This window comes from Corvus kubaryi, unplaced genomic scaffold, assembly GCF_017639235.1.
Source record: "Corvus kubaryi isolate FWS band 111438036 unplaced genomic scaffold, C.kubaryi_AGA036_p1.0 135, whole genome shotgun sequence".
Taxonomy (NCBI): Eukaryota; Metazoa; Chordata; class Aves; order Passeriformes; family Corvidae; genus Corvus; species Corvus kubaryi.
In genome coordinates, this window is record NW_024580669.1 from 2129489 (window position 1) to 2146820 (window position 17332).

A 17332-nucleotide genomic window follows, 5' to 3' on the forward strand; every position below is an offset into this window, starting at 1 on the left:
GTTGGTCTTTCTTGGATACAGATGTAGGACATGGCCATAGAATCACAGAATCATTAAGGTTGGAAAACACCTTTAAGGTCATCCAGTCCAGTCATTAACCCAACACTGCCAAGCCCATCACTAATCCATGTCCCCAACTGCCACATCCACACATCTTTTAAATCTCTTCAGGGATGGTGACTTCACCAGTCCCCTGGACAGCCTGTTCCAATGCTTGACCACCCTTTCCATGAACAAATTTTTCCTAATAGCCAATCTAAATCTCCCCTGGCACAGCTTGAGGCTGTTCCCTCTCATCCTGTCCCTGTTCTCCAGGAGCACAACCCAATCCCTGCTTGGCCCCTCCTGTCAGGGAGTTGTGCAGAGCCAGAAGGTCCCCCCTGAGCCTCCTTTTCTCCAGGCTGAGCCCCCCCAGCTCCCTCAGCCACTCCTGGTGCTCCAGACCCTACCCCAGCTCTGTTGCTCAGCTCTGGACACACAAAGAAGGCCCAGGTCCAGGAACCAGGGAGCTGTTTTCTCAGTATAGGCACTGCTAATGTCCCTTTTAGGCACCAGAGTATGCCAGGCTGAGCCTCATCCCATACGGTGGATGGAGAGATAGAGGGATCAGTTCAGAACATACACCTGTAAAGCCTACTCCTGGTATGTAGAGGACAGTTTTGGATGTTCTCATGCAAATCACATCAAAAATCCCCAAGAAAGAGCAGGCAAGTGCCCAGGGCTGTGTCCCAGCCGTGGTTTGTACATGCTGGCTGTGCTGCCAGGTGCTCTGCTTTGGGACAACCCCAACTACTGAGTATTTCCTAGCACCTCTCTCTGAGGTGTTTATCTAGAGAAGTCATATGAGAGCAGAAAAAGGGATGCTAGGAAAATAGGATGAACTGAAGAGCAAGAGGTTTTTAGGACTATTTAATGCACTTCCATGTGTTTTGGGGAAAATTAGCTATGAAGTATTAAACCATTAGGAAATAGATGTGTTAATTGCATTAAAAGCCTGTGACAAACCAAAGGCCTGGAGCACACCTGGGTAATGGTGTACTCTACTATGAAAGAACAGAGGAGTAACAGTGATACTGGCCGTGATCCCTGGCCCTGAGCCCAACTGGCAGCACCTGGCCACCAGGATAAACTCTTTCACCCCCCAAAACAGGGACCTTATAGTCCAACCACCCATCAGGAGAACTCAGACTCATGCCCCAACATGATCTGGGAGAGCATTCATCAGCCTTGGCAAAAACTAGACCAGGGACCACACAAAAAATTTAGCAATGTGGGCAACGCTTGCCCCTGTGCCCTGATCCCACTGGTATACATGTCACTGTGGGATCAGACCAAGCCACAAGCAGTCCAACAGACGACCTCCTGCGATGCCCCCACACCCGTGGGGCTGTTTGCAATTAGCAAGTCTCCACCCAGGAGGAATTTGTGACTGTAGGATCTGTCTCACGTCTTGCAGCATTGCGCAAAAACAGGAAAGCCGTGCAGTCGCCGTGGCTAAAAGTAAATTCATGATTAGCTAATATGTTTTGCTCTAATAGTAACACTGTCTGGTGCTAGCTCAATAGCCAAAAATGACTGGTGATAGTTACACCCTGTGCTTTGCACAGAACAATAAATAAATGATCCAACAAAAATGCCTTGCTCGGCGTGTCCCGTTTCCTCGCTAAGGTGCAAGCAGGAGTGCCAGTCCCAAGCTCTTAGGGCCAGGAGTTGTCATGTTTTAGGCCGAGACTTCCAACATCCTCCATTCATCACTGTCCCTGGTGGTTTTCAAAAATCTCAGCTATGAAGCAACTATCCCAAGTGAATGCAACAGAAATAGTTGTGCTGGTAAAGGCTCAGCTTGTGCCCTGCGTCGTCACTGTCTACAGCCAAAGAGCTGCAGACGTGCAGGGGAGACTTCTCCCTGGTGGATCAAAGGCCACAGCACATGTTGGGGACAGCTTGTGTCCCCCAGCACTGCTATTGAGTGGCCTGGTGAAGGTAGTGAGGTGGCCTTGAATTCCTTCAAGGAGCACCATGTCCATCCGCCAAGAACAGTGTGATGGGAATACCACCTCTGACCACAAAGTACAGTCTACAATAGGTTGTGGCTGCCATATCCCTGGAAGGGTCCAAGGCCAGGCTGGAGAGGGCTTGGATCAACCTTGAATAGTGGAAGCTGTCCCTGCCCGTGGCAGGGGGTTGGAACTGGGTGATCTTTAAAGTTCCTTCCAATCCAAACCATTCTATAAAAGAAAAGAGCAGCAAGGACCTGCTAAACCTTTTCCCCTTTGGTTTCCAGCTACAGAGCACTTTCCAAAGAAGCCAGGCAGGATCTGGCCCACCATGAATGATGTGGCTTTTGGCTATCCCTTTTCACCTGTGGATCTCAAAACATTTGGCAAGGGGCTCCCCTCACTTTCCTGTAATTGCAGTAATTTCAGCAATGCACATAATGATTCAGAGGTTTTATCATTACATACCTTTGTGGAAAGGACATGGCACAAACCCGCCTATCTGCAACTCAAAATAATTTTCCCTCGTTAAGGTTGCAGTCATGAGTTAATTGCAGGAAAGAAAATGCAGAAGGCTCCAGACACAATCCCAAGAAATTGTTGCTGTCATTCATCCAGCTGGTCAAAATGTGATGATCAGTATCAGTTACTCAGCAACTGACCTGGCATTGGGCTCCTTTGATTTAAGGTCCCGTAGACTCACTTGAACTTGCAGGCAGAAATAAGTTCTTCTAAGGACAGACAGTCTCCTCTTGGAAACCTAGTACTTCTTGTGAATCCTGGAATTCCTTTGAATTGGAAGGGTGGGGTTTTTTCCACAGGGAAACTGACTGCTTGTGAATCAAACTTCTGAAGAAAAATTTAATTTGGTGATAATTTAAGATTTAGCTAATGCACAGGACTATCTTTTGGCAACAGTGTGATGCAAGCTTGACGTTTTCAGGTTATAAACTTCAAGCAAATAAAAAGAGAGAGAAGGATGGCTTCAGAAAAGTTCCATTGGGCTGAAAGTCAGAGGCTGTTCCACAACATTTTATCTCTGAAATGTCATGCTGTACTGGCCTCAAAGCAAGAAGAACAGACGGTTCATCTAATACAATTATTTTAGGATCCTTTCATCATAAACAGTGTGCATGCCAAAATGAAAACGTATCATGGGAAAGCATTTCTCATTGAAGCCTGAATCTCCTCCCTAATGTTTATTCTATGTCATGGAGAACACTAGGGGCCAAATACACTCTGGGTTAAAAACACTGGCATCAGTTCTTGCAACACAAATCTGGCAGGGATTCAGGATGTGACAGCTGAAGGAGGCTGCAGCCTTCCTTGTACCAACAAACCAGTTGGTGCCCAGCGCTGGCGAGTGAGGAAAGGGGAGGATGAAGAGAAATCTGGAGGGTGCCATGGAGGTTTGCTCCCTTCTGGAGCTGCTGGCTGGCACCCTGGATCCCTGCCGTGGTGTCCCAAGAGCCTGCAAGGTGCAGAGTAGGTGGGTAGCAGCAATATCCTCCTCGTGTCTTGATATAAATCCCTGCATGGTGGTGAATGTACCTCCTTGCAACAGCTCTTCAAATGCCATCCTGGGTGGCAAATCAATCTCTTCTTCAGCTTCAAGAACATCCTGAAGTCTTTTTCCTGGGGGAAAAAGAAAAAGCTTTCATTGCTGATAGTTGAATTGGGGTTGCTGTAAAATTTTCTCAGCATGTTCCCATTTAGTGGATTATTTGGGCTGTTTCATTGTTCCCACACTCCGGGCCATTGTATTTCTTCTTGGCAACATGATCCATACATTTAACAACAGTGATGCTGCACTTTGTTGTATTTAAATTCACCTTATTTCCTTGCCTTTCTCCTACCATGAGTCTGGAACTTCCACGTCATCTTCAAGTTTATCAGTGATGATTATTATCATTTCCTCTGGGTCAATCCCAAAGACACTGAACAACCCAGGGTCCAAAATAAATAAATGGAAGACTTCAATATCTCTAGTCTAATTGAATTTCAAATTGCATTATAAGATCTCTTGCTGAAATAGTTTTTAATCCATTTAGTATCCCAGATTAGGTTTTGTACCGTTTTCCTTTAATTGGGACTGTGTTCAGGAACTGTTCAATAACTTGCAGAAATCTAAGTAATTTATAACAGGCTTATCTTTATTAACCAAACTTACATTCTCATTAAAAAAACATTCATTTGTTTGACATGACAGACTTCCCATAAAACTGCTCAGGCATATCAATCAGGTTAGCATCCTTTAATTCATTACTAATCACAGCCTATATCAGATTTTCTTTGATACTGTTTGGGATCAGGTTTAAACCAATGAATTTGTAATTACCTGGGATTTTCCTATTATACAGTCTTTGGATTCTGCACAGAGTATCCTCACAAATTTATGCAAAACAGAACCAACATGCTTGGGCAGCTTTGTAATTTTGTTGGCACTCAGCTGCAATGAGCAGGACAGCAATAGGCCTGCCCCAGACCCACCCATACAGGATTTCAGCATCACAGAGATTTGGGGAGGGAAAGACCTTCAGGGATCTCCAGGCTCCTCTCTCACACCCTTTCATCAGATTTCCCAGAGCCTTTCAGGGGAGTTTTGCAAGGATGGAGGCCCCCAAAGCTCTCTGGACTGGTGTTCCAGCAGTTAACTACTTTAGTTGTACTTTTTTTCCCTCCTAATATCTAGTTTTAACATCATTTGCTCCAACTTGGGTTGATTTTCTCTCGTCCCATCACCGTGCACCTTCAAGAAAAATCTGGTGTTTTCTTTTCATTAATCTCCTATAGGTAGTTAATGACAGCAATAAGCCCTGTTATCTCAATTACCTCCAGCCTTCTGGGTCCCACCATGTGTTCTCTGTGGGCCCAGGGCTGCCTCCAGGGTGGAGAAATGTCCAGCTCCACCAGCAGCCCCACTGATGGGGAACACACTGCTCAGATACTGAGAGCTGCTTGTTTAATGCGCTCCACCAAAATAAAAGTGGGCAGATATATTGAACCAGCTTAAATGCAACCTCAGTTCTTGGACCTGCTCAGTGGAGAGTGCCCATGAGCCTGGAGAGCCTAAAGAAAGCCTTGAGCAAGAGTCATCTGAGTGCAGTTAATGAGAAAGAAGAGGCAGGTGGATGTACGTGGAACTGCAGGTCTCTGTGACCTTGCAGGTTTGTGTTCTTCCTTGTTCAGAGATGTAATCATTTTATGAGGAACAGTGACCCAGAGAGCTGGGGACTTAATTTAATACATCTCATATAGGCCTGGGTTTGTTTTCTGATTTATTAAAAGATAGCAGCACAATTTTTGGTGGAAAAAAAAGCCACCTGTGTGCTGGACAGTATAAATCTGAATTGGTAAAGGGATGTTTCAGTGCATGGTACACTCAGACCCCTTAATTGCCTTTCCTAAAAGCCTACTTGCTCTCACACCAGGATGAAGAGGGGAGCCTCAGCAGGCAGGTGATCTCTGTAGTGCTTATGGGAGCATCATCTTAACCCACCACCCTAACAAGAGTTTTAATGAAGCCTCCTAGCTCTAAATCCAGGCCCTGGGAAGAAGAGGGAAAGAGATGAGGGGGTGGGAAACGTCCTCTTCCATCCTTCTAGGTGGAGAAAAAAGACAGGGCAAGGACTGGCGTATTGCAGAGGTGAGCATGGGTTTAAGAGACAAACTCATTGTTAATTATATCTGCAATAATAGAGTAAAATGAATAATGGTTTCCTATCTGGCAAATGAGCCAAGGGTGCTCTGGAAAGAGGGACTGTACAAAAACTGCCTTGCAAGCCCAGCAGGAGGGTGTGAAACTGTGTCTGGAGGGAACAGAAGTGCAAATGATGGAGCAAAGTTCCTGTGGGACAGAAACACTGGAGCTCTCTGGGATTGGACTGACTAACAGGGAGGAGATTGCTGAGGATGGGAAGGTGGGGGTTAATTAAGTTGAAAGAGATAACAAAATGATGGAGCATCTTCCTCCAAGGAGAGGAAAGAGAGAGGAAAGCAGAAAAAGGAGGATGGACATCAAGATGTACAAAGATGGGAAACAAGACTAGGAAAATTATGTCTGTAAAGGAATAGTGTTACTATGAAGGACTAAAATGTGAAAGACCAGGGGCAAAATGAGTTTCAATTAGGAAGGGATATAAAGGGCGATAAAAGGATGCTCTGCAAAGGTATTGAAATAAGAAGAAGGCAATGGAAATTGTACATAACTGAATTAATGGTAATAGAGAGAAAAGAAATAACAACAGAGAAAAGACTGGAACATTCATTAGTTTTTACACTTTAGCTATGGAGGGAAATAAAATATTTTTAAAAAAATTATGAACTGGTATTTATCGGGATCACTTTTACTGCAGAGGGCAAGACAATCCAAACTAGCAAATAAACAGAGTTTAAATCATTCAGAGAAGTTGGACAAATTCAAGTCAGCAGGACTGGATGAAGTTCCCCCTAGAGCACTTCAGGCACTGGCCAGAGCAATCTGACTCATTAGTAATTATCCGGGAGAGCTCATGGACAAGGGAGGAAATCCCTGAGGAGGGGAGAAGGGCAAACACAGTGCCTGTCTTTAAAGAAGGGCAAGAAGAACTTAGGGAATTACACAGCAGCCAGTTCAGCGTGTAATGCAAAAACTGTAATACAATAAAGTGTGCAACGATCTCTTTATGAGCATTTGACTGACAATAGAAAAACCACACAGTCAGTCACACTGGATTTGTCACAGAGGAGTGATGTTAAAACCATCCAGTTTCCATCTTTGAGCCCAACAACTGTGTTGTAGAATAAGGAAGCGGGAGCATATGTCATGTATCTTGAAATAAGCAGGGTTTTTAACACCATTTCACATGACATTTCCATAAGCTGACCAGGAACTATGATCTCTGTGAAATCATCTTAAGACATACTCGACAGAAAAAAAATGTATTCACATAAGAATTACTAATTCCTTTCCTTTGGATTTAGAGGGTTTTCCAAAAGGGCGCCCTCAGGGTTTGCTCCTGGACCTGATTCTAATATTTTCATTAGTTATTTGGATGACAAAATAAAAACTATATAAATACTCCAGAGGATGTGTTCCAAAATGTGGCCTGGGAAATCAGAGTAACAGTATAAAATCAACCAGATTTGGTTCAGTAAGGTCATAAGCAACAAATATATCAATACAAAGTGGCAAAACACTGGTCAAGCAGGCGTTCAATGGAAAAAGAGCTGTGAAAGAGGCACTGGAGAGGACACAGCTGCTGCAAAATAAGGCAAATCTTATTCTGGGGCATATGAACAAGAGTGAAACATCAGAAGCAATGATTCGGCTCTAACGAGGGCTCCGTTGAAATACCAGGTGTGGGTTTGGATGCTGTGCTAGAAGAAAGCAGAAGAATGTCATAGACAAATTGCAGAGGGGATGGAGGAAAGCAATGGGAATTATGAGTGGTTAAAAAAATTTGGAGGATTTTCTTTGCTTTTTCCAGAAGGAACAAAAGGTGTGAGAAGATGAAAAGTGCCTTCTAAGGCAGAGGAGACTTACAAAAAGGATATTGACAATTGTTCAGGGTCCCACAGAAATAAATTGGCAAAGATCGTTGTTAGTAGATATCTGGGAAAGAAGAAAACTCCAAAAATTAAACCCAAAAGCTTTCTAATTCAAAGCAAATATCTTTGAATTAAAATTTCTAAATTAATTTGTAAGTATTCCGCCCTGGAAGTTGATTAGTTTCTCTCAGGGATGTTTGGATCTTGCTCAGGGCACTGAGGAGGATTCGTGGTCTTTCTTCATCTCGCCTGTTCCATGACTGTCTCCTCAAGGTGTGCCAATGCCATCTTCCCCATGCCTGGCCAGAATGTGAAATATCAATGCAAATCCTGTGTTTGCACTTTAGCAGAGCTTCAAACACTCTGTTGGTGTTAATTAATTATCCAAAAACAGCAGGAAGCCAGTGACACCGAACGAAGCACAGAGCTTCCCTGACCAATAACACAAGCACTCCTTCCTCCTGTGCATTGCAGAGCTCCACCAATTCTCTTCCCTAATGCACCACAAGCAGAATGAAGAGCCTCCCCTTCTACAGACCTCCCACAGACAGCGTGTGGCTGCTGGGGATGAATGTGGTGCTGAGGTCCTCGCTCCTGAGGGCTCCAAAAATTAGGGAGCATGCTGGGGGGCAAAGTAGCCATGCAAAAACACGTATTGCATGCCAGGGAAACAGTGTTCCTCACTTTTCCCTAACAAGGAACATCTAATTTGTGAATAAAGGAATAATACACAGATAAAGTTTGCCAGAAGTGTTGTTCAAGAGGAGCAGGTGGTGAGGAAAAAGGAGGAGGACGTTTGCAGGCTATATTCCTATCTGGAAGAAATATACTTTCTCTGAACTCTAGGAAGATTATGAAACAATCTGCTGGATGTCTCTGGGTAGTGATAAAGGAAAAGAGAAATAAAAAAAACCCAGGAGCAGTCTCATGGTAGAGTCCATTGTACTTCAACTAATGGAAAAAAAGGAGCTAGAGGAGCATGTTTTTTGAAAAAGAAAGCAATTATGTAATGAACAAGTGCTGGTGGACCTGAAAGAAAATGATACATCAAAGATATTGTGAATGTTAAAGTGAGAAAAAAGAGAGGGAAAAAAAGGAAAAGAGACTAAAAAGACAAGAGGAGGAATTTCAGATTTTGACTGCTGTTCAGCACAGCCCTCAGGGTCTTTGGGAATTTTTTGGTACTCTGAACATGTTGCCTTCTTCCTTCGTAGACTAACACCAAGTTCTGAATGATCAGATGGCAGGGATGGGTTTCTGTGGGCATCTTTTTTCTTGCAAAGCACTTTGCTTATTCCATACAAGTAGCATGACTGCAGACTGAACTTCTCAGTGTAGATGTGCAGCATGGATTTGAGGAAGGAATGATGTCCATCCATATTTTTGGAGAGGGCAACTGAGCAGAGGGCAACCGGTCAGTTCAGCTGGTCAGGCAGCATGGAGAGACCCTAGTGCCTATGAATTTGCTGCTGTATTTTACCTTGAATATTTAACAAAGGCATGGTACCCAAGGTTTTTAACTTAAAAATCACTTTATGGATCTCGTATGATGCTCATGGCATCCCCGTCCAGCAACTAAATAATTCCTGTTCCCAGGAGGATGATACAGAGACCAGGAATTGAAAAATGTATATTTGGAAAATTTTTATACACCTTGAAAGTGAGACCCCTTCGTTCCCTGGAGAGATGAGGTGTGAAATCAACGTTCATACGGTCTCTGTACCTCTCTGCTTGGTCGCTGGGGTGGCTGCAGCTACTGCATTTCTCATGTTGCTGAAGAGGTGGATGAGGAAATGATCAGAGAGGGTAGGATGTGGTTAAAGCCTCGGTTTGCTAACTGGGGCTAATGTGAGGGAAGCATATTATGTCTCACATCCATTAAGGCCTCCAGCAATCACCTCCCACGAAGGCGAAGGAGCAGCAGAGAAGGAATTGTGACTTCCTGAGTCCCAGTAGCTCCTGGAGCTGTTCCTGTTAATATTCAATTATGTGCTGCCCTGGACTTAGAGCAGCTTAGAGCTGAACTACGTCTCACTCCAGCCTCGAGGCTCAGCTGCAGCAAACACAGCTGCAGGAGGCTGAGCCACGGAGAGAAACAGCCCCAAAACAGGGTTATGACACCTCCAGCCGCCTGTGCGGAACCAGCGTGTAGGAGGAACTACTCCGTTCACCCCTGCCCTCTCTACCTCCCCTCTCCAGGCTGTGAGACTTTGGGGAGCTGGTTATTCTGTGAGCTATGGCCAGGGTCATCAGACTCTTCCCCCCAGTTTTTTAACCTGGATGCGCCAATTGACCACAGAATGCTCTGCATGCTCTTCCTCTGCATCTCACAGCACGCAGCTTCTGCTGTGGCTTTTCCTTCGTCTCATCCTCCCACCCTGAAGTGTGTCCCATCCTCGTTGACCCACCCACCGTCTGATAAGCCCCTTCCACTTCCAGATCATGGTATTAACTTGACATTTGCAAAAGGTCACCGTGTTTGCTCTGCCTGAGTGTTATATTGCTCACTCTTTTGTTGTTCTGCTTTGTAAGCCCTTCAAGGCAGAAGTTATCTCCTTGGGTGTGACTACACAGTGGCCAGGAGAATGAGGCCCCTGGTCTCAGTTGGCGTCTAACAGCTAAACCAGAAATAATAACTTGCTCATTGATGGAGAGGCTGGCTCTGATTTGATAGATTATGCATCAGAGGTTAACAAATCTTAAATTTATATGCAAAAACCTTCCTTCCAGAAGAGGTCCATAAGCAGGATCACAACTAATGTCTTATTTTCAAAGACTATCAGCATCAGATCCCTGCTGTGTTTCCAGGAGTCCGTTCAGACCATGTGGTACTGCTGGAGCATATGCCATTTGCTGCAGGAACAAATGGGGGACATAAGGGAGGTGACACACAATACATATTTTGTGCACCCAGTTTATGCAGATGAAGTCCTGGCTTTTTTTAGCCTGGAGTTTGTCATGCTGGAGCTGTTGCATCAAACTAATTGCAATGGAGATGAGCGCGTATGGTACGCGCAGCGTCAGGGTGTCCCCCCTCCGGTGGCTGCTCCCTGCGAGGTGCAGCTGGTAGAGAAAGGACACATAAATTAATTCTTTGCTCTCAGGTGAGAATAGATCTGATCCTGTCCACAGTCCTGACCTGACCAGCATTCCCTGAGGCGGAGATGCAAGGCTGGAGCTCTCCCATCTCCGTTAGGCAGCCAGGAGGGCTCCAGCCAAGGTAGAGAGAGACCCAGCACTATCCATGAGGAGACACCCCGGGCTTGGCTCTTCTCAAACATAAACCAATTCTGAGCCTCAGCTACAGCGAGGCGATGCCAGAAAGGAGGATGGGAGAGTGGGGCTGTCAGATGCAGCAGCCTGAAGCCCGTGGTTGAGGCTACTCTTCACCTGATGTTGCCATTGCAGACGAAATGCATCTGTGTCTGGAAGAGGTGCAGCTGGGGGATCTTGGCCTTTAGCTTTATGCCAAGAACAACATGGCACCAGACTGACAGTCGTGCTGGCTCTAGGAACAGCCCGACCTGACTCCTCTGCCATGGTTTGTTTTGGGACTGACACAAAAGCTAAATCATTCCCCAAAACAATGTACAGCCATTCCCAGGTATTAACTTTTCGTTGCTTTTAGTGATACTCCTTAAGTTCCTCTACTATTTTGCTTTGAAAACAGCTCATTCCCTGAGTTAGTCCAGTTCCTCTGCTTCTCCATGATATCCCTTGCCAGCCAGAGAAAACTGTACTAGGCAGGATAGGGCAGCACTGTGGCTCAGTCACTGCACAGAGATTAATTGCCTGCTGCGGGTGGGTTGGTTGGCTGGAAGGTGGATGCCAACCCAGAGGCGTTAGGGCCGAGTTCTGCTTCAGTTCCTGATCTGAGTCTCTCCCTCCTGCCCGTGTGCACCTCACAGGAATATAACTGAGTTTGAAATATCTGCTTCCTCCCAAATTCATCTGAAATTCATTAATGGGTTCAGAAGCTTTTGGGAGAGGGGGATGGACACATACATGTACAGAAAAGCAGCGCAGCAGAACCTTTATTTCCTTAGGGAGGCAGCCTAAAGAAATATTAGCATTTATTCTCATCTGTTGCTGAGCTTACGACCCACACAAATAACGGAATAGCGAGCGAGCAGCCGGCTGCAGAATGGGAACAGGGAAAATGACTCAGCAAGCTTGGCACCAATCTGGAGAAAATGCAGGTATATTATAACCTTGCTTGAGCATCAATCTCATCCGTGACGTGACGTAGAAACAGCAGCCAGTGTAGATATTTGGATTTGATGGAAACCTTCCTTCTGATAAATGATTTAGCTCTGCTCTTGCGAGTTGTTATACACAGGAGCAGAGCAGGTGAGAAGCTGCCTTCATATATGCCAGCAAGGGAGAGAAAAAGTTCAATGAAAACCTCTCACTGCTTTATAAATACCCTTCTTTTCTTCTGTTATCAGTTGACAAATAGCTGCTGAATTATAGTTTCATGCTTTGTTCATGTCATTTTCCCCAAGAACAGTATTTCCTGCTACATCACCTTAGAAACTCTATCAACAAACACTCTGCTCTACACGTAAACAAAGCTTTATTTTACCCTATTTTTGACAGCAGCCAGCGTTTTAGAAACCAGAACATTTTGGGTTCTCTGGGCTATTTGCCTCAATTTCACAATTTGATTTTGGTTTTGAGGGCCTGTCAGCATTGTTTATACCCAGATCTGTTGGAGTAGTGATGTTTTTGTGTGAGTGGCAAGGAAAATATATTGCAGCAAATTGCTCTCTGGAATCAGATTTTCTTCTCTTCTCATGAGTCTAAATGAAACTGCACTTTCTAACATATGGGAACTAAAGACTGAAATGAATTCTAAAGAGAAGTGAAACAAGAAAATTTAGTGTCAACAACAAAAATGAATCAAAAAGAAGCAAAGACAACTTTGACAATTAAGCAGGACCATCTCCAAAACTCAAGCTCCAGTAAAATCCAGGAGTGTTATCGCCAACAGAGCACCTGAAGAACTCTGCAGGGCCCTTTAGCCATTTCTTTGTGCAATAACATCAGATCTTGTCCTGACCCCATGACAAGGTCATTTTTTTTTTAACTGTGGAAAAACAAGATCAGAGCCCTATAAAGTTTTCTTACTTGGTTTCACAAGATGAGCATTTCCCAGGTAGCGGCTGTGAAAAAACAAATTAATCCAACAGCAAACAGGGGATTTTATTTGGCAGTTTTTAAAAACCTGCACAGGAGCCTCAGCTACTGAGCCTCCTGTGATCTGCCACCACACGAAGACAGAGTCCATCAGTTAGGGATTAATTTTAAGGCAGATATTAAAGCCTATCACATGATGAAGGATTTTCCTCTATGTGGACTTCAATGGGACGCTTTAAATCCTCTGTGTTTGTGTGGATATGTACGTGTACGTGCACATCAGTGTTTATTCGTGGGCAGACAAAGCCTCAGGCTTCTTCAGGTCTTTCCAAGGAACATAAATTTGGGGGGAGGGATAGAGAGAGCGAAGAGTCATCTTTAAACCTCACATTTTTGAAAGTTTTTGAAGGAGACAGGCTGAGGTGGAGGGAGCCAAGATCGTAAAGATTTTATAACTAACAACATTTTTTAAGAGGAGGCAGAATCTCTGCTCTTTTTTAGTGCAAGATCTTGCAATAATTTAAAGCAAATTTGGAAAAAAGCTCCCTTTTGACAGAAATGCTTCATTTTCCTTTTCTGCTGGGCTATAACCTAAAGCGTCTTGGCTCGAGAAAATGAAATAAAGCTGAGCGATGATGCGCTGTCACTGCTGCTGCCGCCACTCTGCCTCCTGCAAATCTCCCAAAATCGTGCACAGCTCTCCAGGTCAGAGCCTGGGAAGGGAGCGGTGCCTTCTCCTTCCAGGCTCAATCCTGCACCAGACAAACTTACCCAGGGCTTTGTAAAACACGGCTGGGGTTTGCAGCGAGGGGGTTTGCAGCGAGTTTGCAGCTCTGCCCGAGGTGCCGCTTCCAAGGGTTGGTGTGGAGAGGAAACTCTTCCTATGACACAGCAGAACAGCAACAGCAGCAGCAGCAGCAGCAGAGTAAAACAGATCGGTTCTGGCAGTACTCCTAAAAGACTACTTCAAATCGCAGCTCCACTCTCTTCCTCCTTTAAGGATGATCTGAAGAAGGGAATACGGACTAAAAAGAAGCTTAGTGAGGCAGGGAAATGAGGCCCAGAGATATGGGAAGCAAGGCATGTTGTAGTTAGGCTCCACAGCAGTGGGAGAGCCTGGATAAACAGCAGAAAGGAGCCCAGAGAGGAAATTCCCCCAAAATTAGATGAGAAGGAGAGAGAAACATAAACAGGGTGTAGGGGGGATGGAGGGAAGAATATGAGAAGGAAGGAAAGGAGGATGAACTGCTCCTCACTCTGTTAACTCTTTCCAGCTAAAATCATTAGTAATTTTTACAAAACTAAAAAAAAAAATTAAAAAAAAAATAGTAGAGGTATCTGGAATACTGATCTGTTAGATATACAGCTCATTGTATGGGCACCTGGAAATGAGCGGGGCAGAGAACAGGTACTTCAAGTGCAAAGCACAAATGGGAGAGCGGAGGGACATGATCCACTGTCACTGCAGGATTGGGCCTGTGCCGGGGTGGCCGGGAGGCTCTGGTCCCCTCCTGTGGCCGACAGGCATCAGCACCAACCCGGGAATCAGAAAAAGAAGTCGTTTATATGACTCCTTTCAAGAAAACTTGGTGGGACACCAAAGAAATTAAATCCCCAATTTAAAATTTACTGCATCTGTGGGTCATGTTTTTTTAATCTGCTGAAGGGCTGCTGGAAGCTGTAAAGAAGGAGTGAATGTGGGATTGCTTTTCCTCCTTCAGTTTTTAACACCAAATTCATTGCCCCTCTCAATCTAGCCCCTAAAGCCTTGCACTTGACCACCAACACCGACGTGATGCCACCGGATCGGGAGCAGAATTTGGGGGCCTTCGAATGAACCTTCCAGGGGGAAAACCCCGAGAGCCTCCAGCGCACTGTCAGCCCGGTGGTGGGACCGTGGAGCGGGTAGGCTTCAGCTCCCTGATCTCAAATCCTGGGGGCTGGTGGAGAGCAGGGAATAAAACCCACTTCAGCACCGCAGGCGGAACAGCAGCCGGAGGAGCGCGGCGCTGCCGCTGGCCGGCCCCGCACCCCCGGCGGCTGCGGCCGGGCGGCGGGATGCGCGGGGAACCGGGGGCTGCCCGAACCACGGGGAATTGTCGGCATCTTCCCCTTTCCCTTCTGTAAAGGCTGGCTGCTTGCTGGTAGTGTTGCAGTGGCCAGCACACATCCCTTGGAGCGGCTCCTTCCAGCAGCTCGGCACAGAGCCGGCTGTCGGGAGCCGACGGTGCGACGGGTCGGGACGGTGAAATCGCTTCGCTACCGACTGGCAGAGTTAAACCGGTCGCGACCACCGCATCGACCCCGCACGGGCAGCACCGCTCACAGCTGCTCCTCCTCAGTCCGACACAAACAAGGATTTCCCCCCCGTTTTTCTTTTTTTTTTTTCTTTTGGTTGTTTTGGATTTTTTTTTGTTTTTTCTGCCGCTTCCAGCACCCGAGACCCACCGCGGCCGCAGACGAGCACCGGATCCCTAAGCCTCCAGGAGCGGGGTCCATCCTCCCGCACGGTGCCCGCCCGGCCGGTTATTCCCCGGTTATTCCCTTCTGCGGAAAGAGAAGGGGAAAAAGGAAAAAAAAAGCCAAACCCAAACACCAAAGCAACCCTAATAAACAATAAATAATAATAATAATAATAATAATAATAATGGAAGAAGAAGCAAGCGCAGCAACTTGCTTTAAGCAGAGGGCGGTAGGAGGCGAAAGCGCAGCCCCCCGGGGAAGGAAGGGAGGGAGCGGAGGGAAGGCAGGCGGGCACCGGCGGGGCTCGCAGCCCCCCGGGGGTACCGGCGGGTCCGGCGGCGGCGGACGTGAAAGTCCCCTTTAAGTTTCCATAGAGAGGCCTCCGGGTGTCACATGATGGACATGATATAACGAAACAACATCGTGGGGAGGGACGGAGGGAAGCAGTGGGGGAACCCGGGGAGGTGGCGGCGCCCCCCGACCCGCCCGCCCCGGCTGCACCTGTCTCGGCGCGCCGGGAGCGCGGTGTCCGCCCCGCTGATGGGACTCGCGGGCGGCACCTTACCCGGGGGAGGAGGAGAAGGAGGAGGAGGAGGAGAAGGAGGCGAGCCAGTGGCGGAGGTAAGTTACCGGCGGGACCGGGGCGGGGGGCGCGGGGCGCGGGGCGCGGGCGCGGTGTGTGCGGGGAAAGGATGCGGGGTGTGTGTGTGCGGGGTGTCCGCGGTGTCCCCGCGGAGCGCCGGGCGTGTGCGCGCCCTCCCGCCCTCCATGTCCGCATTCCAGCTCATGTTGCGCAGATAAAATTCAAACTTGAGGTAAACACAAGCGGCGGGGGGGGGGGGGGGCGGGGGGCTGGGGGGGGGGGGGGGCCCCCCCCATCCCGGTTCCATCCCGGTTCCATCCAGGCTCCTGCCGCCCCCTCCCCGCCGCTCCCCCCGCTCCGCACCCGCGGAGCCCCCGCGCACCTGGGGGAGCGCCGGCACCGCGCTGCTTTCCCCGGGGAGGGAGAACCGAGCGTCCGTTTCGCCGCACCCCCGGTAGGACACGGCGGGTCGGGGGCGGGGGGGGGAACGCGGCGCGGCAGGTGCGCGGAGCGCTGTCGCGACATGGCGGGGGGGGAGCGTGTGTGCGCGTCGCGACATGGGGGAAGCAACCAAGTGACAGCGCGGAGTGGTGGGGGGGGTGAAAGGACGGGGCTGCGCCGCGTTGTTTTCCTCGGTGCTGCGTGGGTATCCTGTACAGAGCGGGAATAACAGCGGGAATAACAGCGGTACCCCCCCCCCCCCCCCCCAGGCCCCCTTTTTTTCCCGGACCCATTTCCAAGTGCGGATGGAGAAAACAAGATGCGGAGCGGGGCGGGCCGGGGGGGGGAGGCGGGGAGGGCCGCACTGCCGCTCGCAGCCCTGGTCCGTGACACAGGCGCTGCCTCCGCGGGGATATTTAAGCACTTGCCCGCGGGCTGATGATGGAGGCGGCCGGGGGAGCCCCACAGGTGGGTGCGTGCGGGGAGAGGGAGCCGAAGCGCTGGTCGTGTGGGGAGCGTCAGAGCGGTCCCGCACTCCGCGGACTCGCGGCGGGAGGCGCTGCCGGGGCTGAGAGTGAAGCGGGGTGCGGGAGCAGGACCTGGCAGCCGCGGGTTGCTGAGTGGCGCAGCTCCGGGTGCCGCGAGCGGTGCGGGGGTGACGGCGGTGCCGCCATGGCGGGTGCGAGGGAGCGGCGCCCTCAGGGGGGTCCCGGCGGCCCCGCTGAGGGCGGGAAAAGCGCGCGCGGCCCCCGCCTGGCGCCTCCTCAGCACTGCACCAAGGCAGCGGGGCGGGGGGGGGGGGTCGCCGGGGGGGGGGTGGCGGCCACGCCCACCGCGCCCCCCCGCCGGCCAATCGCCGGGGGCGGTGCGGCGGGGACACGCCCCCCCGGCGCGCGGCGCGCCCTCCCGACCAATCGCAGCGCACCCCGGCCCCCCCTGCATCGCCCCCCTCGCCCACCCGCCTGTTTGTTACGGTCTGGGCCACGTGCCGGCGCCTCGGGCCGGTCACGTGGCCCCCGGGGCCGGGGGTTCTGACTGGGACCACGGGGGTCTGGAGCCCTCCCGTCGGTGGGGTCTGACTGGGACCCCGCGGGCGGCGAGCCGCCGGGGGGGGGGCGTCCGGGGCGGGCCCCCCACCCCCCCCCCGGCGACCCCCCCCCCCCGCCCCGCTGCCTTGGTG

The 17332-nt window shown here is 49.0% G+C and overlaps 1 protein-coding gene and 1 long non-coding RNA gene across 3 annotated transcripts in view; one reads left to right on the forward strand and one right to left on the reverse strand.

Annotated features, from left to right (window-relative positions):
* Positions 1-2189: 2189 nt before the first annotated feature.
* Positions 2190-15962, reverse strand: LOC121676217. The gene is made up of 2 exons (XM_042052451.1): positions 13437-15962; positions 2190-3632 (listed from the first exon to the last, which is right to left on the reverse strand). The coding sequence occupies exon 1, from the start codon at positions 15904-15906 to the stop codon at positions 15004-15006; it is 903 nt and encodes a 300-aa protein (XP_041908385.1). The 5' UTR covers positions 15907-15962; the 3' UTR covers positions 2190-3632; positions 13437-15003.
* The window catches only part of LOC121676221, a 78570-nt gene continuing 76906 nt past the window's right edge, over positions 15669-17332 (forward strand). The window contains exon 1 of one of the 2 annotated variants that reach the window (XR_006020394.1): positions 15669-15749. This is a non-coding gene — a long non-coding RNA (uncharacterized LOC121676221). Of the gene's footprint in view, positions 15750-16026; positions 16166-17332 lie in introns of those variants that run through there. The other variant, XR_006020395.1, reaches the window with a different exon arrangement.